The 24,864-nt window shown below is 38.1% G+C and overlaps 1 protein-coding gene across 2 annotated transcripts; it reads left to right on the top strand.

Annotated features, from left to right (window-relative positions):
* Window positions 1-1,198: 1,198 nt before the first annotated feature.
* LOC144061515 (leucine-rich repeat-containing protein 1-like) lies at window positions 1,199-24,731 on the top strand. 2 transcript variants are annotated; one of them, XM_077582052.1, is made up of 15 exons: window positions 1,650-1,790; window positions 8,092-8,227; window positions 9,104-9,221; window positions 9,632-9,710; window positions 10,016-10,105; window positions 14,147-14,203; window positions 14,313-14,376; window positions 14,854-14,928; window positions 15,460-15,604; window positions 15,683-15,801; window positions 16,117-16,200; window positions 17,940-18,055; window positions 19,156-19,328; window positions 20,019-20,158; window positions 23,483-24,731. In XM_077582052.1, exons 3-15 carry the CDS (start codon window positions 9,188-9,190, stop codon window positions 23,639-23,641), a joined length of 1,335 nt encoding a protein of 444 aa, XP_077438178.1. In that variant the 5' UTR covers window positions 1,650-1,790; window positions 8,092-8,227; window positions 9,104-9,187; the 3' UTR covers window positions 23,642-24,731. The 2 variants fall into 2 exon arrangements, with proteins under 2 accessions (XP_077438177.1, XP_077438178.1); XM_077582051.1 differs by lacking the exon at window positions 8,092-8,227 and having other exon boundaries at window positions 1,199-1,790.
* The last annotated feature ends 133 nt before the right edge of the window (window positions 24,732-24,864 follow it).

Here is a 24,864-nt window from a genome sequence, read left to right as displayed (position 1 = left end):
TTTAAAATCTGTCTCCTTTTCTTTCTGCGTAAACCCTAGATATTCATTTTCCTGGGGTCCACCTCAATGGTGATTTTGCTTTTGTATTTGACTTTTTGTTTTACTTTATTGGCTGTGCCCTTTTTAAATTTTATCTTAAAAAAAAAATTGGGTTTTGTGTGTGTGTGTGTGTGGGGGGGGGGGGGAGGGGGGTATACGTGCAGGTAATTGTGAATACTGTGTTGCTGTCAGTCACAAAACTTCCGCTTAAATTTCTTATTTTGAAAAGCAAAATTGTACCACTTCCGGTAACGCATTTACAATAACTTAACTCGCCACACGGCAAAAAAATAAATAAAAATAAAATCGTTATAAACACTCAAACAACCACGTTGTAAAACAGGCGTTGTCTATCATCATAATGCGTTAGCATGCATGTGTATTTGGATGACACACCAATTCGAATTAACTCACAATGGTCCATGCGCACATTTGTCTTCCAAACTCTGATTATCACAAACTCCTTACACACTTGCTACTGCACATGCGCAAATAACAAATAAGACAAAACATTATGTCTCATCGGATCGCCAGCACAGGCAGTGCAACTATTTTGTCATTGCATGGACATGCATAGTGAAGTTGAGATAGTGGTTTAAATATTTAAAACCTAAAATATTGGTTACGTTTGATGACAATGCATACTATTACTACCTAAAACTTACTACTGCAAAATATTTGAATACATATCTGAATTGAATTTATGTGCAGTTTTACAAGATTTATAAGTGTAATTTTATTTATACGTAATAATGAAATGTAAACCGCTGAAAAAAAACCATTAAAAAACATTTAGACATTGGTATTAAAGCTGACTTAAAAATACCTAAACACGTAAACAATAATAAACACATAAATAATAAACTTAGCATTACACAGTTGTTGAAAAAATATCTGAATGTTCTCAGATAATAGCATAGACTTTAAAATGTAAATACAATGTGTTCATGTATACTGTATATGTGAACATACATGCATATACATATACAGTAAAAAAAAAAACCATTTTTTATTGGCGGTAGGGAGGTGTCAGAGTGTCTCGTGCACTGTACACAGCGGGGTTACACTTCCCGCCAGCCGCGGGCCCACTCTGTCCCAACATGGCGGCCTTGGGAGGAGGGAGGAGCCGCCAGGAGTGATGAGTGACGTAGGATTGGAATGAGGGAGTGAGTGTTCCGGGTCAGAATCTGAACGCGAGAGGAAATTAACTCCGGGAACTACGCAAAGACGCGGCGATGGTTCTGTTTTTTCCCCGCCTCACGGAGATGTAGCCCGGCTTCCGTGCGGTAAAAGCGGCGGTGTTCCGAGCGGTCTTTCGCGGCGGTGGGCGAGCGGTGTAGGCTAAACTCAAACTAAGCAAAGTGACGACGGACGGACGGAGAGTGATTCCCATGTCGGTCGCAACTTAACAAACGCCACCTTGGACTTGCTTAGGGCTGGAGTTTTGCTGCGAACCACCTGTTAGCTTCGCTTTGCCGGTGTTTGTTTTTTTTAAACACGGGACTGTCCCGTCGCGGCAATCTGTTGCATTCCCCTAAGCTGGTTTGTTTGTTTCTCGCACGGGTTCGACATTCACCCTCACCACCCCCGTGATGTTTCACTGTATCCCCCTGTGGCGGTGCAACCGTCATGTGGAGATGATCGATAGACGCCACTGCTCGCTGCTCTTTGTGCCAGATGAGATTTACCGCTACGGACGCAGTTTGGAGGAGCTCCTACTGGACGCCAACCAACTTCGAGACTTGCCCAAGGTAAGCAAGCGACGAGCGGCTCTTCCGTACACCTTTCCCCACCCACTCCTTCTCACAAAAGGCCGCATCGGCTCAGTGAGTTTAAAGTAGAGGTGACACGGAACAGCAGCCGGCTGAGCTGATCCATCCATCCCGTGAGAAAGCTCTGGGACCCGGGGACAATCATTACGCAAGATCAGCAAGGCAGGCAAACCCGTGGAGGTGGAAATTTCCCGCACTACACGTCACTACACGGGTTAACTACACTACTGTTGGCTGCATGCATTCGCTTGGCCTTTAAACGCAAACTGTCTGTTTTGGTGCTGCTGTGACTGTCAGACAGAAGCCTAACTTTTTTTGTCTGTCTCGTTTAATGCAACAGACACATCTTTATGCAAACTTTAAAATGGCCAACAAAAACATAACTAGCATCCAAGTGTTTGTGTCGATAATTTAAATTATGTCTTTATGTCATACTGTACATCCTAGATTTTGTATTGAAGAAGTATGCACCAATTTATCATACACTAACCCGCTGTGTGTAATCATTAGTTAATGGGTTACCTCATTAGTAAAAAAAAAACAAAAAAAAAAACATTGATTCTATCTTCTGTGTAATATTCATGATCATGTGACATGGCATGAAGTACAATGTCTATAGCTTGTGGTACAATCAGGAAGAGATGACATAAAAAGTGGGTCATGGTAATAAAACTGTGATATCCTATCTACCCCCCCCCCCCCCCCCACCCCAAGGAAACAGGAAAATTCCTGTCAGACTTTAACAGAATGTGAGATTATGGAAGCTCAAAAAGATGACCTCTCCTTCAATGCACTGTGTGGTAGCCAAATACTGTACGTGACCCTGATTGACAACATTGTGTGATAAAACAGAGCTCTAGTAGCTAAATAGAAGGCAAGATAAACTTGCAGGCCCCAGTGATGAAACCCATTAATTTGGCCCCATTTGACCCCAGTCCTCTGGATTAAATTGGCTACTTAACGGATTTGCAGTGTTTGTTCCTATTCAACATTATTTAAGTCTCGCTATATGCAGTCCAATATTCAGAACTTGTTTGGCGTTGTTAACTTGCATTAGTACCCTCAGTTTTTGCTGCCAAACCAGTAGGGGTTTGAATTGCGTAGTAACTGGCGATTTGATCTGTGTCACGATTCATAGGTCACGATTCGATTCGATGCCGATTCATCTCGATACAAATCTATAAATTGATTATTGTGATTATTTTTTTTTTTACTCAAATATAGTAAATACTAATCAGTAAACTTGTACACTGTAAGATTTGTATGAAAATATATTAATTTATCTGAAACTTCACGCTTATAACTGAGCCACCGTATTTAACAAACAGGTTGCATGTCTGTTTCATGTTTGAACAGCCCTGAAATAAAATATTAAGGCTTAATGTTCCATTAATAGAACATTCTTCCATTCTTAAAGTGTGAACCCTAATTCTAAATAAGACGTTTTGTTGAATATTTCCATCAAAAAATAATGTTTAAAAATCGATTTGGCCGCATATTAAATCGATTTGAGAATTGCGCACTATAAGATCGCGATATATTGCCAAATCGATTTTTTTCAACACCCCTACAAACCAGTTCTGCTGTACAGCTGACCCTTACAAGTGGACACAGGATAAAGGCCACTTCGATCTGTCTTCAATTCATGTGATCACTCATATATATATTTTTTACTGCCTCATTCTAGTGGTAGGCTTTATAAAATAGCAAATAGTTGTTTTTAGTTTAGTTTTTATCAGTGAATTAGGCTGTGAGAAGGGAAGTCCACCCCCAAATTTTTTTGTACACTTGTGAAAGCGGGCCTGGTAGGGATTAGGGAACATGCTGTTGGTTTGTTTATGCCTCTCAAGTTTGTATATTTGCAAAAGAACGACTTTGTGAAACATGCCTTTGATACTCAAGACATCTTCATGTGTCTTGTCATTTGTCAATATTGTCATTATTATTAGTAGTAGGAAATCAACAATTGAGTCGTGCTGCAACACGTTTCACAAAGATGTTGGCCATGATCAACACACTTTATTTTTCCATCAAACACTGTTGACGGGTGAATTATTTACGGGCGTTCAATTTTTTTAAATGTATTTTTGTCAAATAAAAGTGGCCTATGCCTTAGGATGGAGATCCGTTCCTATGGTGGCGACGTAACCCAAATTTGTAAATATGATTTTTTTTTATGGTTTCAAACTCCTTTTATTGCATGGGTCACATTAAATCCAATTCAATCTCAAGTGGGCAGGACCAGTATGTTCTTAATAATGGTACTATTCCATTTCCCCCCATTGTTTTTGTGCACATAATTTCAATCCCAATTGTTTCGTACGCTAACACTAAATGTCCGCAGGGATGAACATTTATATACACAAATAAATTTGTCATGAGATGAGAACTTATTTGACTTCTTAATTAAAGTTGTTCAGTATAAACGAGGTAGCATCATGACTTCTGTTGCTGGTCTGATCATACTATTTTAAGTGAGCGTGTTTTCTTATTAAAGAATCATTGAGCTGAAAAGTACAAGGCCATTACTTTTGTTACCTGTGAGGATGCAATTGGCAGGTGTGCTGTCATCGCGACAGAAAGATGTGTCAGTCCAGTTCAGCAATATTCTGTGCATGTTTAGCATAATGATGGGTTTCTTGGTTGCATGCCCACATAGAGAAGCAGTTAATCATGCTTGCTGGCATGTCACTAATGTCATCAATGCTTGCTGAGTGAACTCAAGAAACATAACTGGATGAACCCTCACTAGTATCCACTTCAATGCTTGCTGCCTGCATTTGCCTCTGAGGTGGAGAAGTGGACACGGCTTGGCGCTCACTTTTCACCCAAAGGAGTTGATTTCCTCAGATGAAAAATTCACGAGCACATTTAAACCCTTAATCACCGCAGTGACCTCAAAATGGGTTGTTTTGGTGTGGTACTTGTAATGATGTCATTTCCTCACAAGAGAATGATTTAATGTAGCCACATACCAAAGTGCAATACTTCAAAATACTTATTCATTAAATAGGGGCTGTGTAATTGGTAATAATTTCAACTGCTATCTACTATTATCAATTATCTCTCACGTATGAGTGTCAGTCAAACCCCTACTAATTCTCATATTGACCACGCCCTTGACAACTGAATTCTGGAAGCCCAAATTGATTAATTAAATGTAATACGTGAAATCCAAACTTCTTATATAGTGGTGGATATTTTGCGTCTGTCTTTTGTAACATCTATCATCAAATATCAGACTGCTTTGCAAATGACTGACTAAATAACCATCAAACTGACGAAAATAAGTTGCAAAGAAGAAGTTGAGATTATAGCCTTTTGTGATTTGTCCAGTATTTAAAAAGTGCCCGTTGTTTTACTGAAAATGCGTGTCTTTTGTTTGTTTTTAAGTTTGAATGTTTTCATTTATAAGTCGTTTGAGTGAATTAACTCTCATTGACCTGTGCAGTTGCAGGAGTACATATTCCTGCATATAATGGAGGGGAATTCCTTCTGGGCGAGTTTGGCCACTTGGCGCAACCATCTTGGTGACGCTACAGAATGTTATTTTGGAACAACTTCATACCTACATGATTATAGAGTGAAGCATAGCATAACATTTTGTCTGCCATGTGATGAAGAAGAGGCACTTAAAGTCATGTAGTGGAGCCACTAGAACAAACGCAGTGACAGAAAGTCGAAAAGGAGTTGGTTTGCTAGTTTGTTATGATTTGATCTCTTTGAATCATAGACCATCTTTATTTGTCTGGGGATTTCGTAATTGTGGTTCCTCAACACATTGAACTAATACAATTTTGAACCATCTTTGGGCTTTACTCTATATAGTGAGGGAGGAATAACTCATACCCAGGCCAAAGTCTCACTAAGCACCGTCTTTTAGCCACAATAAAAAAAAAATCAGATAAGTGAAATGGTGAAAAACAGTTTAATGATACAGTTGAGTCTTTGCACGTTCCAAGAGATTGCATTCAAAATGTCTATAAGGTATTTAGCAAGAGAGCACTGAATTCACTTTATAAGGGTCTTAAAAGTTGTTTGGCTTTTGGCTTTAGTCTTTACTGTGATTTACACTACAGCATGCCAATGTCACTAACCTGCGTCCATGTCTAAGGCTCTCGTAAATTGTCCATGGACACTCATTATGGCAGATTACCAGGAAATAAGCAGTTCATACTAATTGCGTTGCTCTTTTCAACTCCAGTGTCTTATTGGCTTCAATATCTATTTATCTCTAAACTACATTTCAAGTCGCCTGCTGAACATTTTTGAATAACCTTATTTATGTGCTGTGCAAGCAACCTGTTGCCTGTTTCTCCTGCTCAAACCCAAACAGACGGTGCTGAAGGTGAAACCAACATTTTAATCATTGACTTAGGATTTCAGAGGTTAAACGCTTAACTCACCCTGTTGAGGTTTTTGTGTTGCACGTGAGTTTTTTTTTTTTTTTTTGAGGGGCGTGGAGCCGATTGATTAACAGGAAGAGCAGGTTTGAACTTGCAAACGTGCACTTTTCGTCAGCGTCGTCGTCAAGCAGATTAGAGTGGTACAATGAAACTAACTCTCGAGATGCGTGTTTTGGTGACGAGTGTATCAGTCCGCTATTGTTTGCTTGTGATTGTTGTCTGAAGCACAGGGGGCAATCCTTGATGATATTGTCAATTTGAGATTTGCAGCTTTGGTTGCATACAATGTGAATTTTAAAGTTGCAAATGCTCAGTGTGTTTGCTTAGTTGCATCGATAAAGGATTAAGGGCTGTTTTAACCGACTTACATGTGCAGCAAGTTCAGGGTGGGGTCCAGACGTTGGTACTCTTGATGTTATTTATCATACACTTTAGCACAACACACAGTTGAGTTGTGTTCTGTGTCTCGCCTACAGATTGCAGTTAACAACAATGTTTCATTTGAAACTACTTATTATGCAGTAATCAGTATGAATCATCTGTTCTGTCTGGAAAGGACCTTTTTTCCATCTCTTTTCTTCACTCATTTGTAGCGTCACAACTTCATCACAGCATTACAAAAACAATAGGACACCAAATACACAGATATTGTTTATATTGATATTTTCACCCCCTGAATTTTAATGTACTCCTGTTGGTTGTTTTGTCTGCTGCCAAGTTGTCAGCCAGAAAAGTGCAGGTGGAACTGATAACTTTGGCCACGGATCAGCTTCATGTGGTTATGTTAATGTTTTGCATTACCCAAGTGAAATGGAATTCAGACGTTACTCTTAATATTTATTGCACATGTGTTTTTCTTTCTTTGTTGAAAGAGGAGATAGCATTGGTTCATTGGTAGTTGAACTTTCTGGCATGTAGCAGTTAAACGGTAATATTTTAAAATGTCGCAGCGATTTAACTGAGAAAAGGAGATTAGTTTTGCAACCTCTTCTGATGATTGGAGTCATCTGCGTTTAGTAGGCCACCCATCAAAATATATTTTTTAATGTATTTGTCTCACTTGAATAAAAAGATAAAGGTAAAAATGTCATGTGTGATTTTGGTTACTTACTGACTGACTGTCAGTCAGTCTTACACATCCCTATAATTGAATGGCACAACTCCACAGGGAAGCATTATTGTGCTCAATACAACACTGGCGTTGAAATTGAAATTTCATCCCCTGTAAAAAAAAAAATAGATTAATACTTTTTTACGTACTTAAATGGCCATATCTCCTGATATGTTATGGATTTTTAACTAGGCGAATCTCCCTCAGTCAGAACAATAAAAATAAGACTGACTGTAGGCAAGACTGCCGGTTCGTATGAGCCGTATCAAGTATGTGCATGTATAACCTACATTTGCCTGCCAGTTGGCTTGCTCTCAGTGCAAGTTCATTCTAGCTCTTAATTAGTTTCAGCCCTGTATATTTCTTCTCTTGATGCATACTGTATATTTTTGCATAGCACATAGAAATAAGTTTAAGTTTGTTTTAGAATTTGTCAGTGCAGCCATAATAGAAGAATTGTGGATTGATACATGGAAGTTTTGCAGAAATTTGCGCCATCAACGATAGGAATTTGAATGATTGTGTTCAATTTCATGCAATCCGGCTGGACCGGTAATTTTCATCAGTCGTAGACTTCCTTCCTTTTCATCTTAACCCTATTCAGAAATTGGCACATCAAAACATCCTTGTTGTAACTCTATCTATCTGCAAATCTCCCCTCACCCCAGTTTTAAACTGTCTTGCAAATCAACAAAATGACCTTGCTGATAACATCGCAGTACTTAATTCATTAATCGGTGTCCATACTGCTTATCTTGTTCAGGATTACAGGGAGCTGGAGCTTGTCCCAGGTGAGTTCATGGCAAAAAGCAGAACCCTGGACTGGTCGGCAGTCAATCACATGAGAGACAGACAGCCTTTCACTGAGTGGGAACTGAACACAACTGCACTGAAGTCAGGTGCGAGTGTACCATACAAGTCTGACCTGGCTGTGTGCAATTAAAGTCCAATACGGAGAAGATTATATTTCAAGAGAGGGGTTCATCAGTGCAGCACCATCACATTGTTTAGACAGTGCTTGAATTATGAGAAAAAAGGTGTAAAAGTAGTTGAATTGGAGGTTGCAAAAATAAAGTTGTTACAAAAAAAGTTGGAATAAGTTGTAATATTATTAAAATAAAGTTGTAATGACATAACAACAGAACAGCCAAATTATGAAAAAAAAAAGTATGATTTACAGTCCAAAAATACTGTAATTTACTAATCCTTTTCTTGCACCAAAACGTAAAAGAGGCTGTTATTCACATACTCACTGCAAAGTGTGCTGGTGAGAGCTTCTTCTTCCTGCTTTCTCCATCCTGTCCTCCCTCATTTATGGCAATCACATTTTGCCTAAAATTGGGCTGCCGTGGCCGTTTGGAACATAGTGTTTAGATTTCGTAAAACAAAGCCTTACTTGAATTACCGGTAAGTTATTTTTGTGTGTGGCATTTTACTGTGTTTTTTGTCATATTGACGCCTTCTTAAAATAATCGACTGTCAATTTTTTCAGATTTTCAGGAAACACCAAAATTTAACCATTTGCATCATAAGGAGATGATTTAGGCAAAAAAATAATAATATTTTTTTGCACAAAAAAAATGACATAGGCAATTATTTTAAGAGGGTGACTATAAGTCACAATTTCCCACATGAGTGAAAACTCAACATTGCATTTTTTCTAAAAAGTCTTATTTTCATCATATTAAAAAAATCTTGCAAAATTAATCTTTATTTTTAAAACATTTCAGGTTCATTCTTATATTTATGCTCTTTTTTTTTTAAACCTCTTACAGCCATTTTTCCAGTTGGTGAAGCTAAGAAAACTCAGCCTGAGTGACAATGAGATCCAGAGACTTCCTCCAGAAATAGCCAACTTCATGCAACTGGTCGAGCTTGATGTATCGCGAAATGGTAAGTGATAATATATATATAAAAAAAGAAAAAGAAAAAAAAAAAGATAATATAAATTTTGATTCTGTGATTACACTATAAGTCACTGCAGGAACATTAACCTTTTTGAAACTGAGAGCTATTTCTTGGGTACCATATAATGCAAAGATCGATTAGCTCTGAAATTAAAAAATGAAAATTATTTCTCATTTTTACTGCCATGTTTCTTGGAGGTAAATCATTTTCCCATCGTCGTTGCGCCTAGAAGTTTGTCTCCAGGAACACTATGGTTTGTTCATGTGATATGTGGACAACTCCAGTGGTCTTTGAGTGTGACGTGGTGCCTGCGGATTCAATGTTTTAGAGTTTTACCTCAAGCACTATCAATGTCATCATCCTTTAATTGTGATGTTTGCTCTTCTCGTGTGCAGATATTATGGAAATCCCAGAGACCATTTCACATTGCAAAGCCCTCCAAGTGGCAGATTTTAGTGGGAATCCATTAACAAGGTAATTTGACAGTTATTTGCAGAAATGGGAAATGACAAACACATTTGAACAGCAAGTATTTGAACTGTTATTAGATCTGCTGATAATAATGACCAACCTGATCAACTCTAATGGTTTGGAAGAAATTATAACCAAACACATTTAGAGAGGGAGACAATGTGTGAATAATAGCCCATTAGGAGACCAGAGCAAATGTGTTTTACTGCCTCATTCGAGATACCACTTCATGTACTAGACTACCGTAGGCACATGTGCCAGACTAATGCTCAGTATTTAATATTTAGCATCTTTCCATGTTCTTCCAGGCTACCTGAAAGCTTCCCAGAGCTCCGGAATCTAACATGCCTTTCCATTAATGACATCTCATTGCAAGTCCTACCAGATAACATTGGAAAGTAAGTCACTGCACCACAATGTGTCATATTTGCTTTGACATAATTACCACAATTCTGTAGAAGGGCAAGAAAATACTAAATCTACTTTTTTTATTTCTATTTTGCATGCTTAGCCTTTTTAAACCACAGAATGATATAGTTCCTGCTTACAAGTTAACGTGTAAAATTGCTTCATCAAGTATTTTACCACATTCTCTTGAACTTATTTTTTAATTCTTTGAAATATGAATATGTCATATGAAGCTAGTTTGACTCAAATTTATGCAGATGTAACCTTTACTTCATTGCTTTGTCTCTTAAAAGCGGAAGGCTTGTCAGATGGTCACATAATCAGAATGTTGTGAAAGGGCTCGTCTGCCAACATTCTTGTTCCTATCAATTTATAATTAGATTTAATAACACAACTGTGCACTTTTGGGTCCAATTGCCACAAGGGATATTTTAATGGAAATGTGGACATTTAAAGTGACATTGAGTTTCGGCTCTTAGAGGGTGGATTTAGCTAGAAAATCTGAGCACTTGTGTGGAAAAATGTCAATAATGTCCTGATTTTCGTTTCCAGACGCCCTCATTCACCCATTTTCATTTTTGTGTGTGTTAACTTTGCACATTATACAGTGGAACTTCTAATGCTGAACAGTTCTATGACTAATTTGCTAACATTTTGAACTTCCCCTCCCCCCCAAATAAAAAATAGGAAAATAAACTGTCAAACTGTCACCGGCATAAAACCTTACAGGCAATCTCTAAATATACATAGTAAAATCTTTAACTGTCATACATTTGTAAAATTCAAATATCCAATGCTATTTGTAAAACGTAAACGCTATGAAGGATTAAAATTTGATGACAAAGTTGCAATCCCCATGCCTAATGCATAAAAAAAATATATCTTAATTGTCACACACAAATGTAAAAATTTAAAATGTAAAAAAGTTTACTCTAATAAGGAAATCATAATGAACAATAACAATCAATGGTATGGTGCTGTAAATCTTACGCCTTATTATAAATATACTGCTGTATATTCTTAACAACCTTTATTGCTGCTTCTTTTGAAATGAGTCACAAAAAAAACAAAGAAAAAAACAAACATACTTTGATACGAGTTGAACTGAGCTTTTGTAAGGTATGCTTCAGTCTCGCTTAATGGCAGTCGATTTTGTTGGAATAAATTGCGTTGCAAACAAAGAGCCAAAGATAAAGGAACTCATTGATGAGGCCTAGCGGGATTTATATAGCTCAAATACAAAATATATATACTGCATAATGCATGGCGGTGATTTTAACTCAGACATCTTGTCTGTGAATTAAAATAATATTTATAATACTGTTTATATAAGAAGGATGGACAACCTCAGCGGTAGTCTCAGGTTGGCAAATGTAATCCAGAGTATTTAAACTAATTATTCCTCACAAAAAAACATATTGGCAATCAGTTAAACTTCACACTTTTTCTGTTTCATCTAATGACTTATTTTGAACCTGTGCTTTGTGCAGTGTGCAGGGATTAAAGCCATGAAATATAGCAGTTTGGGTCAAGTGATCTCCTTGCACCTTGTTCCTCTTGGTACGGCTTATGTTCCCATATGTCCCATATCTCGTCGATTGCGTAACACACTGAGTCGAGTGCTGCTCATCGTCAAGAGGCGAGGCTAATGAAAACAGTTACGGGACAGCATCTTTTGGATTTTCTGAAGATGATAAGATGGATGTTCTTGGGGTTGGAAGGCATTGGGGAGTTTCGCCTGATGAAAAATCTGGCACAAATGAAGACTTTTGTTTGAATCATTGAGCTGTGAACTTAAAATGGATTCAGACTAAGTCTGTCTCTACAAAACAAGTCTCATTGTTCAACACTGACTTAATTAACATATATTTCATATTTAACTATTAGAGCCACATAATTTGCTTCAGTGAGTTATAGTCGAGCGAGCGAAAGGCTGTACAACTTGTAATTCCATTGAAAAAATTTGGGGAAAAAAATAAATCAGTCTTAAAGGGACAGTCAGTGATCCGTAGCGCCATCTAGTGGTGAAGTTACATATATATATATATATATATATATATATACACACACACACACACATGTGTCGGACCCAATGGGTCGGCCGCCGCTTACCTTCCACAGCTGGGGCCTGCAGGCGGTCGTCACTGACTCCCATTATTCAGGCTCCCGTCCGTCTCTTGCCACCTTCTGCTTTGCTCTCGCAAGCTTTTATTACTTTTTTTTTTTTTAACTAGCCCCTCCCGCTAGCCGCTCTTGTTAGCTGCTCCGGCTATTTCTGGCTCGCTTGGATTTTCGGTGTCGCTCGCTGTGCTTCACAACGGCTGCCAAGTTGCCGTCGCTTACCGAGATGCTCGGTTTGCTCATGCAAAATAAGAATTGGTGGTAGGCTTGCGAAATTTGGTCTCTCTGAGCCACCGTAGTGTGCGTGCTCCTGCGTGCTTCTAAATGTTATTCTTTGACCACTAGATGGCGCTAAGGACTACACACTGGGAATTTCAATTTTGTACAAAAAAATAAATACGCGTGATTCTGAAGAGACGTAAAGTCCTGACATAGTTTTAGCTGCAAACGTTATTTTCTAGGGCTACCACTAGCTAACTATTGACACTTGTTATCAAGGGTACAGTGTTTTATCATCATGTTTTAAAATCTTGACAGTGGATAACGTTTACACTTGTGTTAATGTTATGAGATACACGACTATGGGGTGACTTTTACTACACCTTGATCATTTGTCATTAAAGCTAATCACGTGTTCAAACTGTGGTTGATTGTTACTAAGTTATAGTGTAATATTCAAATGACCTGAAAGTTTACAACAAAACCCAGAGATTTAAACTTCATGTTTTTTTACGTTACGCAAGTTGATGAAGAATGTGACGCTGAAGAGGCATAAAGTCCAGACAATGAGGTTGAGGTAGTCGCTTGTTACTAGCTAGAGTGTTTTATTGATTTCATGTTTTACAGTAGTTAGCTTTATCTTTTACACTTGTTGTGACAGTGAATGTTAAAATAATTACCTTTACTGTCTTACACCCTTTTTATTCACATATAAAGCGACAAGAAAAGCTTTCCTAATTTAGGGTACTGCAGTAGTTCTTAAACTGGGTTTGATCGAACCCCAAGGGTTTGGCAGAGGTCAAAACGCACACTTGACTCAAATAATTTGCGTTGATACGCTTCGCTTGGCACATCATTGGATACAGGTGATCAATGCTACATTTCTTAGCCTATCTTTGCTACAGGGAATTTGGTGGGCTCTGTAGTTGACTTGTGGCTGTTGTGATGGTGCGTCGTGTGATTTCTTTTTTGTATTCACTGTATTAACTGTGTGGAGCAAAAAAAAGATAGTCGGACGACTGTGCAATATGAATTCACATGTATAACGAAATAAATGGTGTTCCACAGGGTTCAATTCTGGAACCTCTGCTGTTTTCACTGTATCTGCTGATAATGGGGTTCAGTGCCTCCAACAAGTTAAGAACTGCTATATTTTATTGGGAAAAATAGAGTTAAAATTAATTGTTAAGTGACTTAACTGTTAAGTGATTATTAGAGCAGTACAAACGTACTGTGGTCAATCGAGGAATTCAAGTCAAATGAGCATCACAAATCCTTGTAAAAAATGCAAAACACTTGGAATCTCTCTGGAAGGCAACATCAAGATGAACTTTGTGCGATGCGAGTGAAAGCTTGCCGCTGTAAAAGTGTCCATTAATTGAGTACAGGACGTACATAAACACCACCCAAAGATAAACACTGTGCTTGTACTTTGCTCTTTTGATGGCCCATGAGACATTTTGGCCTTCGTTTAAGCGACTCGGTTGTTTAGGCTGCTCCTGTTTGCGATTAGATGGGACCAGCCTACATAATGTTTCCTGTTCCTTACATCGAGATGGCAAAGAGGTTTCTTATGGCTGTTTGTGGCTTGACTTAATTCGTTCGCTCTCTTTGTTTTAAAAGCACTCTGAGTGTTTATGTGTGCTGTGGAAATTTAAAGATGTTACATAAACATTGCCTTGTCATTGCAGCCTCTCCAATTTGATATCACTAGAGCTCAGAGAAAATCTGTTGACATTCCTCCCAGAGTGAGTATTCAAACCATTTACCTTACTTGTTGCACATACTATGTGCTGATACTGTCCAACCTGTTAACTGTTTTACATCCTCTCTAATGTGTTCTCTTTATATCCTCAGTTCCCTGTCCTTGCTCCACAGACTGGAAGAACTCGACTTAGGAAATAATGAATTATATAGTTTGGTAAGTTTCTTTGTGGATTCTGGGAAATCTGAATTATCTGACTCGTAACTTTTCTCCATTTCCTTGCTGTCATCACATCAGAGCAGTAGATTAGAATTCCTCAAGAACAGCTTCCCCCCTGTCTTATCACGCAGATGGCAAGGGGCCATCTGCTTCCAGCTTTGGTTTTAGGGTGTAATCTTATGTTAGCGCTCAAAATCGTGTGAGTGTGAGTGATTTACTGGCACAAGAGCCAAACGCAGACCGCAATGACGTGGCTGTTGTGATGCGTTTTTTGTCTGTCTGCTGAAACCCCCACACAATTCCTTACATTGTCCAAAATGCAGTATTAGCAATATTGAATATTTTTGAAGAATTAATCAATGACATATTCCACTCTGATGATTATAAATTACTGTTTTATTTGCTTGTATTTTGTTGTCAATTGATCTTTTTACTCACTCATTCCATTGTGACATTCCTTCCCCCCCCACACAGCCAGACACAATAGGCTGTCTTGTCAGTCTAAAGGATTTGTGGCTAGATGGAAACCAGTTGGCTGAAATACCTGCGGTAAGATCATCATACAATTTATGTCCTGTTTGACAATTTCACCTCTTATGTCTCTTTTCCATTCATCAATTCATAAAATTTGATTTAAAGTAGCTTAAATCTGGGTTATAGAATTGTGTCACGTCCAACAGTAGTTTTGGTCTGATTTTTAACATGCATAAAGTGGACCTTGGTAGCTGAACATGTTAGTCGCTATGCAACTCAAGAATTTGAATTCATGTAAAAGTGTTTTCTTTGTACTGTGTGTTGAAACATTGTTTAAAATGATTGAAAAAATGCATTTGTATGACAATGGTAACAACGCTAAAATGTTAAACATTACATGCATAGTATTTACTGTACAGATATTTACATTTTACAACAGTAGCGTATAATTTATACAACAGGTTTATTGTACTTTATTCATGTATTGAGGATAAAGTTTATCAGGACCTCTATGAAATGGATCACGTTTGACTTTTGTGACTACACTCAAATAGAGCCACTTAATCTTATATATGTCTGCTTTTTTTTTTTTTTATGAAACTTCAGGAGATGGGCAGCATGAAGAGCCTATTGTGTTTGGATGTGTCTGAAAACAAACTGGAGCGACTTCCGATGGAACTGGGAGGCATGTTAGCGCTCACTGACTTGCTGGTGTCACAGAACCTCATTGACGCTCTACCAGAAAGCATTGGTAACATTTTTTTCCTATATGAGCTTGTTCTCCTCTCTATGTTGTAAGACTTTACTCACTTTTGGTCTTTTCCCAAAGGAAAACTACGACATCTGTCTATTCTGAAAGCCGATCAGAACAGACTGTCGTACCTGCCAGAGAGCATTGGCAACTGTGAAAGTCTTACTGAACTTGTACTCACAGAGAATCAGATACAGGTTTGTTTGGAGCTTACTTATATTTTAGTGTAATGAAAACGCTGTTTGTACTTGCAGCACTTAAAATGGCATGTAATGCTTACTTTTTCAGTGAAAGGCAAAGAGATGTCTATCTTGCATGGCTATTTTTTTAAAATTTCTTGGTTTTGTTTGTTGCTGAATGAGCAGATTGAAAGGTCAACATCTCTGTACTAAACTGGCAATAATCTAGTTGATTCACTTATAAAGCAATCTGTTAATGCTGCAAGGTGTTAAATGCACCCAGGATATGGTTGGGTTATAAACACGTAATTGTATTGTTTGCTGTTCCTATAGATTTTACCAAGAAGCATAGGGAAATTGAAGCGGCTTTCCAACTTCAACTGTGACCGAAACCTGCTAACGTCATTGCCCAAAGAGGTTTGTCTTCAAATATAAACTGACATTGTATCATCCTATTTACTTTATACTTGACTGCTGAAAGCCAAACATTTATTCAGACACTATTGTTCTTTTATGTAGGTAAATGCTGCATTAATGTTTCTCTTATAAGACAGATAATGTTGTAATTTTAGAAAAAAGATTACAAGGATTTTAAAATTAAAACTACAGTGGATGCCTGCATGCTAATGGGTCAGCACCTGTAGATTCACATCTTCCCTTATTTTTTTTTCAGTACTATTAAAAAAATAATAATAATTCTCCCCCACCACATTTTCTAAATTTTTCGTGGAAAAGCATGTTAAATGTTTATCAGCATTTTTTGGGTAAAAAAAATATTTTTGTGTATTTTTTAAAAGTTTTTTTTCATTGGGCATCACTTAAAAGTGTATTTTCACTATACGCGGACCAGCCCTGTCCCTCTCCCCCACAAATGGCATGCGTCCACTGTACTGTGAATGGGTTTTGATTTGATCAGAAAGATGTGTTTTATTTATTTATGTTTGTTGATAGATGTTGCTTTTCCCATATTAACACAAGTTTGTGTTTATTATATTACACATTTCCCCCCATTAAATCCACATTTGTTTTGTAAATGGTTTCCCCCCGTAAAAATATATTTTTTAATTGTACTTTTTTAAACTTTATTCTTGAAATATTGCAAGTTTACTACATTTTTTTCTTGTAAAAATCTGACCAAGTATTTATTCCTTCACAAAATGAATAGCTTAAAATGTAGGATTATGAAGCACCTGTAAAATAAAATTTTATGATCGTGAAATACGTTTTTCCTCCGTACAACCAAATTCAAGCGACATTATTTTTTACTCCAAATATTGTTTTGTCATAAGCTCACAATTCTAAAACTACTTGTAAAACTGCACTTTTCAAGATCTAACATGTTTGTCAACTTTTCCCTCCTCACTTGTACATCAACTTGTTGAGTTCTATCTGACTTTGTCGATTGTGTCTGCATGTGATGTTCTTTTCTCACAGTGTCTGTTTAAGTGGAGACTGGTCTGATGCAAAACTATGTAAGGGGCTCCTCTGGATGCCGTACAATGGTCTTGTGTCTTAATGATGCGCAGTTTGGAGAAACATAATGGCACACTTGGCCTCTACAATGATGTCACTGTCATTGTTTTCTCAAAGAGGCCGTTGCATGACATCAACGCTCACATTGTAACCATGGTGCACAGCATTGATGTGTGCTTAGCCGGGCTGCTTGACAATTGGTCTGCATTTATAGATCCCATTGATTGTTTATGTATTTTTCTCTAACAGGCTCTCAACTGAGCGGGACAATTTGGCACTGTGAGGTCTTTGCCAGAATGCTTACCTTTTGACACTAATCTACTTGCATTTTACTCGCGTTTAACCTTTTAACACCATGCACTGCGTTTGAGCAGATTAATAGATTACTTGTCAGCTTAGATGGCTCATCAAGTGCGAGCCTAATTGTTCCTAATTTTAGGTCACACTGCTGCATTACATCGACTTTTAAGTGAACTAGAGCGCTACTGATATTTCTGGGACAAAGTGTTCAAATGTCCCCAATAGATTTTCTTCCATGTTTCATAGTAAGATTAAACGCTGTTTTTGCATCCATTATTCTCAGTCTAAAAAAGATACAGGCCCCAATTTACACGCTGTTGCACTTTGCTGATTTGCTTCGCAGGCTGCTAGTTTCATTGAACCCTATTGTTTTTGTTCTCCAGATCGGAGGCTGCAGTGGCCTGAATGTCTTCTGTGTGCGGGAGAACCGACTGACGAGGATACCCTCGGAGCTGTCGCAAGCAACCGAGCTGCACGTCCTTGACGTTTCTGGAAATAGGTACGTTCTTTCATTAGTAAGGTAGTGGAGGGTGATTAATCTGTCATTTCAGCTGCTGCCAAAACTTTTTGGTCAAATAGTTAATAGAGATCGTCATAATAAAGCACAAATGGAACCAAATTGCAATCTCTGATAGAGGACACTTTATGGCTGCTGTTGAAGAACATTGTCGTATGGTGTTCCACAGGGTGCAATTCTAGGGCCTATACTGTTTACATTGCATCTGCTCCCCATGTGTTCTCTCTTAAGAAAACATGCTATTTCCTTACATTGCTATGCGGATGGCTGTCAGATCTATGTCACGCTGAGCAAAAAAGACACTTTCTCATTGAGACCACTTTTGTCCTGTCTGGGGGAAATCAAGGCCTGGATGGCACTAAAATTCTTGAATTTCAACGAAAAGAAAAGAGAAGTCATGATGTTTGGTCCCAGTAGGCCTTGTTTATCTCATCCCGCTGACTTGGGCCGCTTGGCATTTTATCTAAAGTCAACAGTGTTGAACTTGGTTGTTCGGCTGGACAGTTATTTGAAATTGGACCGTCACATTGGTGCTGTTGTTAAATCAAGTTTTTTTTTAAAATCTTAGGCAGCTGGCTAAGGTAAAAATGCTCTTTTTGCAACTGCACTTTGAAACAGTAATCCATGCATCCGGTCTATCTCGGCTGGATTACTGCAATGCACTTTATTTTGGAGTCAGCCATTCTTGGTCCAAAATGCGGCTCCTCGCTTCCTAACTGATGCTCGTAGGAGGGAGCGCGTAACTCTAACTCTGGCGGATTCCTCCTTTTTTTTTTAAATGCTTGGCGTAGTTATGTCAAAATTTATACATAGTATACAGTATAACGTCATCTGCCATGTATAACAGTGTTCCTTTGCAGGGACAACACACACTTAATGTCTTATACTGTGTATAGTATGACTCGTCATCAGCGAGAGTTCTATTGACTCTTGTTTTGATCAAAATATACTGAAAAAGGTACATTGTGTGTTAATAATGCTGACACACATAGCATGTAACCTGCATGCATCCTTTACTTGAAATCAAAGATACAATATATGATGTTTAAGTTTTACTAAGTTGTGCTTTGTGCACCCACCAGGCTTGCCCACTTACCCATGTCTCTGACCACACTTCGCCTGAAGGCTTTATGGCTGTCAGAAAACCAGTCACAGCCCCTCCTCACCTTTCAGACTGACGAGGACCCCGATTCGGGTGAGAAGGTCCTCACCTGCGTGCTGCTGCCCCAACAGCCATTTGAGTCTGACAACAAAGGTATGTACTCCTTATTTATTTTTTTTGTTTTGTTGCTAAGTTTGTAGGGCATGGTTAGGGCTGTTCCTTGGTGCAAAGGCTATACTGCGCCCCCTGTTGTTGTCTTTGGGCAATAACATAAGGTGCCACTATTATTTTATGCTATTTCTTATTTATCCTTGTTACATGATTTTTTTTTTTTCACGCAAAGTCGCCAACTCATTGATATGTAGGCTTTCCTCCCAAGTGACGTTTGAGTGATCTTGCTCGTCATCTTCCTCTCTCATGATCCCATAATGTCTAGTTTAAATGCCCACTTCTTCTTCCTCCACTCTAATCCTTCCCGGTAGAATCTGTTGATCATGAGTGTATCCTGTATAGGATCAGGATCAGAGCGCCTGTAAGAGATCACGGCCTCTGCTGTCCCTTGAGGCCTTCCTTGACCATGTTCGTCTAAAATGCGGTAGATTGGACGGCTAAAGAGGCTTAGCGGCGGCTGGCTTGCTGCCATTAAAAGCTCACCCGCTTGGTATAAAGATGTGTCTCAATGCTGGTACTTTTGCCGCTGGATTCAACAGTTTTAATACAACAATATGTATCTTTGTGGTAATTGAGGTTTTTCAAGAGATTGCTCTTGTATTCGCCCACTCACTGCGGCTCGGTGTCTGCATTATATCAATTGTGTTGTCTCTCGTCAATAACCAATCGCAGGCTCTGATAATCTGGCCCGCTTCGGAGCCCTGGAGAGCCTGGTGAACGACATGGCGGACGACACGTGGGACAACAAAGCCATGAACAGGATCAGCGCCATCCACTTCCTGGATGATGACGAGGAAGAAGACGATGAAAAGGTGAGAGCCTTGATCTCAAGGACTTGATGTTGCCAACGTGGAGCAACAAAGACGCGTTTATATCACAGCAGTCTGTTCGACATAGCCGAGCTATCTCTGTTTACATGCAAATGGGTCCTTCAATGTGCTGTCCTTCAACTTGGTAGCAATAGGCAGCTTTATTCACAGATTCAAAATGTAATACAAACACGAATAATGGTCGACAAAAGAGTATTAAGGCAAAGCTATTCAAAAAGAAGAAGAAAGAAAAGTAAAATTAAGAGATCAGTCGTACTATCACAAGGACAAAAAGTGGGAATTTTACATGAATAAAGTGATATTCTTTTGAGTAAAAATGTGTAAAAGTTATATTTGAAGCATTAACGTGTACCTGCATTTTGCTTATGTTACACTGTTATTCTCATCACGTTATTCTTTCTTTCTTTAAAAAAAAAACAACATTAACCTTTTTTTTAGAGACACCGCCTTATTTCAAGGTATCATACTAGCGGCGGCAGCTGATACCAGCATCAGCCGTCCTCTTGTGGCTGTTTTATGATCAGAAACTAAATATTAGAAATTCTTAAGAATAGAAAATTGCTATCAATATCATGCAATTTTAAAGAAAAATGCTATTTTCGGATATATAGGCCTTTCTTTAAAATTATCTGTCATTGTAGTTTTGGGGAAATTTTATGTACCGTATTTTCCGGACTGTAAGTCAGACTTTTTTTTTTCATAGGTTGGCTGTTCTTGCGACTTCTATTCCGGAGCAATTTATACATGAAAGACTTATACTAAAATAAATATACTTGCGATTTATGTATGTTTTTTTTCTACCTAATTATGCATTTTTGGCTCAGCGCAATTTATACTCCGGAGCGTCTTATAGTCCGGAAAATACCGTAGCTACATCACTAGTAATATCCGTGACTACTCAAGGGAGTACCCGTACTAGTAGTGGTCTGGCAAAAAAAAGTAGTATTGGGCATCCTTTTTTTCCCCCCATGAAATTATTACCCCTTTTTCATAATATTCTTCTAATATGTTTCAGGGCCTAACCAATATGGATCTCTTGAGGCCAATGCCGAGTCCAATATTCGGCAGGAAAAAATCGGAACATTTACAGCACAAAGATATGAATTACAGGCAGAACAGTTGCCTTTTGTAGTATTTGATTAACTTTACAACTTAGGAATTTTCAACTACAAAAACATGCAAAAAAAACAACTAATGAATTTTTCTTTACATTTTGGTCATTCGTTATGCAGTAAATTACATGTGTGAATTTACACTAAAACATTTAGCACTTTAACGTTAAATCACATTTCTTCTACTCTATTATGTTCTTTCTGCCGTGAGTGATGACTTCGAGGTAACAACCAGAGGCCTTTCTCAGAATTCAAAACATCATCTTTAACAGATTTTCTTTTTAAATATATGATGTTCAGAAAGAGCTTAACCAATTAAGGCTGGAAGCGCGTGTGCGCTCCGGGAGAGCGGATGTCATTTTGTTTTATTTTGACCAATTCTTGGTCTCTTAGCCAATGAAATGCATCAGAATATGCACAAGCGGGTGACGTGGGCCTCGTAGCATGTCCTGGAATTTTATTCGAATATTTATGATTGGCGCAGATTCGTGGGAGTTATGAAATAAATGACGCGATTGACGACGGCGCGGGAGGAGTTTGAATCAGTGTAACGAGTCGACAGTGACGTACTGTTAAGAAATATGTTTGTAGTTGAGATGGAGCGATATGTTTTTTTCAGGGCCGCTGCCGATTATTAGTAGTCAAGGAGGCCAATAACCGATATTTGAAGCCAATATAAATTTTCTGTAAAAAGGTGGGAAGGGGAGGGGGGTACTATTGGCGTCAAAAAAAAATTCAAATACAAATACCAATCTTGACTCTGTTGTAATGTCTTAAAGCATGTTTATTGAACAATTTGTCAGACTTTTCCAAATGTAGAAGGTTTTTTTTCTTTTATCTTAGACAACTGACATCCTTTTAAATTTCTAATAAAACGTTCAGGGAGCGCCCAAGGTTATCAGTACGTCTTAAAAAGTTAAATGGAAACTTAAGCAATACCATAGCTCTCTATAGTATTCTACCGTAAATATTTTTTTCCCAAAATGTAAAAATAACTGAAATCTTAAACTTTCACATTTCTTTGTTTTATTGTCGAACAAAAACAAATGATTCAGAAGGTTCCCAGAGTCAGTAGCATCTTTTATAAAGTTAACTGAAAATTTAAATAAATAGCTCCCTTTATTAGAATGGTTTTACCTTAAATCGGCCGTCAGATTCTAAAAAAGGCAGATACCGATATTCATCAAAATGCCCAACAGCGGCGCTGATTTTTGGTCTATCTCTAGTTTGTAAACTATGAGGATGTAGAAAATTTTGACGACTTTGTAACGGAATGGACGACGAATAATTACCACTCGATCCCCCGAGGTTATTACCACTGCGCTCCAGTGTTGAAAGTAAATATATTTGGAGTTATATACCTGTTGATGCGACATTTGTTTGTTGATTTAAAAAATATACTGTATATATGTATTGAAGGCTTATAATAATAAACTTAGGTTTGTGTGAATGCCACAGGTGTAAGCTCTAAAATGTTTTGGAATTATGTTTCTATCTGCTTCAGGAGCTGAAATATGAATAATTTTTAATATTGTTGAATTTCAAGGAAAACTTTTAGAGGAAGATTTTAGATGCATGTTTTGCCAGGTGCTTTAGACCTTAATGGGTTAAAGAGGATCCAATTGTTTTCGTATTTGTTTTTAAAACATGTCCCAACGTGTCCACACCATCGTCATGCAAACGTCTCCCAAACTTTCTCCTAAATGCGATGAAATTAACATATCACGCACTGTTCTCCATCAACGTTTAATTGATATTTTGTCAATTTTGTCAGTGTTCACAATCCTGTGATTAATGCCAACATTGTCTCAGGAAAGAGACTTGTTATTGGATTGAATGGAGTCAGACCTCCATCTAGTGGACAACCACCGCAAGGATATCATTCTCAGTGACTCTCAGCATTGAAACGCACAGTTCCGTGAGAAAGTAAGAAAAAAATTAATCCGAGTTTAATCTCCAAGATGACCATGATTACTCAGGCACATTGAACAAAATCATCATATATATATATATATATATATATATTTTTAGCAAATCATGTATTCATATTGGATTGTGCTGCAGTATATGCATACGAGAGCGGTTCCAGTCAAAGTGGCTTTTACGGCGGTCTCTGCGGCCATCTCAGCACCACTTATGTCGAGCGCAAGTGCCGCACATGCATCATTAACACATGTTTGCGTCCTTCTTCCAGGGAACGCTACTGCGCCGCGCCACGCCCCACCCGGGCGAGTTGAAAACAATGAAGAAAGCAGCAGAGAACCTCCGCAACGACCTGAACGCCGCCAAAGGCCTGGACTCCAACAAGAACGAGGTCAATAACGCGGCAGACAATGTGACCACGTCTGTGTGACCTTTTACCTTTTTTGGATTTGTGTTTTTACCTCCTGTGTCTCACCATGTGGTCCCGCACAATCCAATCCAGCAACTGTTTTTTCCCCCCTTCCCCTTCCTTTTACCCGACAAACCCTGCTGTGGCCTTCCCGTCCTGTGATTGAACCCTGGAACGCCTGTAAAGCTTCGTTCTCCCTCAGGGCTGCTGTGCCTTCCTGTTTTGAATTCACGCCCACAGCAATAATGCTCATATGAAATTTTTTTCAAATTTTAAAGGAAAAAAGACACTAGGTAGTTGCACTATTTCTATAATACAGTCAAAGCGTTTTAAATGTTATGTGTGTGCTCTATATCTATTTTTAAACACTGGGTGATTTTTTCTTCTTCTTCCATTCTGGGCATATATAAAAGCAGGAGGTTTTGGATCTACTGATTAAGGATTGTTGTATAGTCTCATGTGAATACTTTTATACAGTACTTTTTGGCAGCTCCAATGTAAATAGAAATGTATAGCAAATTTACATTTTTATTTTTATTTTTTAATTTTCTTTGCTTTTTGAACTTGGTACTTTTTTGTTCTTTCAATCAAAGGAAAATGAACAAAATCTCATTCACTCATGTCTTATTCAGTCCATTTAAATGTCATTGAGTACGATGGCCTTGAAGCCTTTTTTGAGCATCTGTTTGAATGACTGCACAGAACTTCAGTTCAACAATGTCGAAATACAATTCACTGCTTTGTAACGTTTCTAAAATAGATGCCAAAATACAGCGGTTCCTTTCTCATCTTTTTCAAGAGTACTTTTTAGAATAAACAGTGGAGGGTTGATCGGCCTGACGTTCGCACCAGAAGGGAACAACAATGGCTTCCTTTTCAAATGCAGTTTTGGAAATTCCACCACAACGTACTTGTCAACCAATCTCATTCTTTTTTTATGGGACACATAATATAGTGTATGATTTGTGGACCAGGTTCATAAAGAGTTGTTTTTTTTGTTTTTAATTATTTCCTGATCAAACTGCACAAACTCGGATCTTAAAGAGATTTTTGAACCTTGAGATCTGAATGATTTTTAACCACTGATCAATAAAACGAGTGCAACACTAAATGTGTTTCTATTACTTTGACTTTCATCATGCAGCACTTAATGGTTTAATATCTGTGAATATTTCAGACTAAAGCAAGATAATGCAATTCTGAAGAAATACATCAATAAAGCAATCGTGCGTCTAGTTGATCAT

The sequence above is a fragment of the Vanacampus margaritifer genome, chromosome 12 (genome assembly GCF_051991255.1).
Source record: "Vanacampus margaritifer isolate UIUO_Vmar chromosome 12, RoL_Vmar_1.0, whole genome shotgun sequence".
Taxonomy (NCBI): domain Eukaryota; kingdom Metazoa; phylum Chordata; class Actinopteri; order Syngnathiformes; family Syngnathidae; genus Vanacampus; species Vanacampus margaritifer.
This window is presented reverse-complemented; position numbering and strand designations above follow the sequence as displayed.

Coding starts and splice junctions, on each gene's coding strand:
- LOC144061515 (XM_077582051.1), top strand. CDS start 1,632: ATGTTTCACTGTATCCCCCTGTGGCGGTGCAACCGTCATGTGGAGATG. Junction 14,929..15,459: donor AGTTGGCTGAAATACCTGCG/GTAAGATCATCA, acceptor ATGAAACTTCAG/GAGATGGGCAGCATGAAGAG. Junction 18,056..19,155: donor CTTGACGTTTCTGGAAATAG/GTACGTTCTTTC, acceptor TGCACCCACCAG/GCTTGCCCACTTACCCATGT.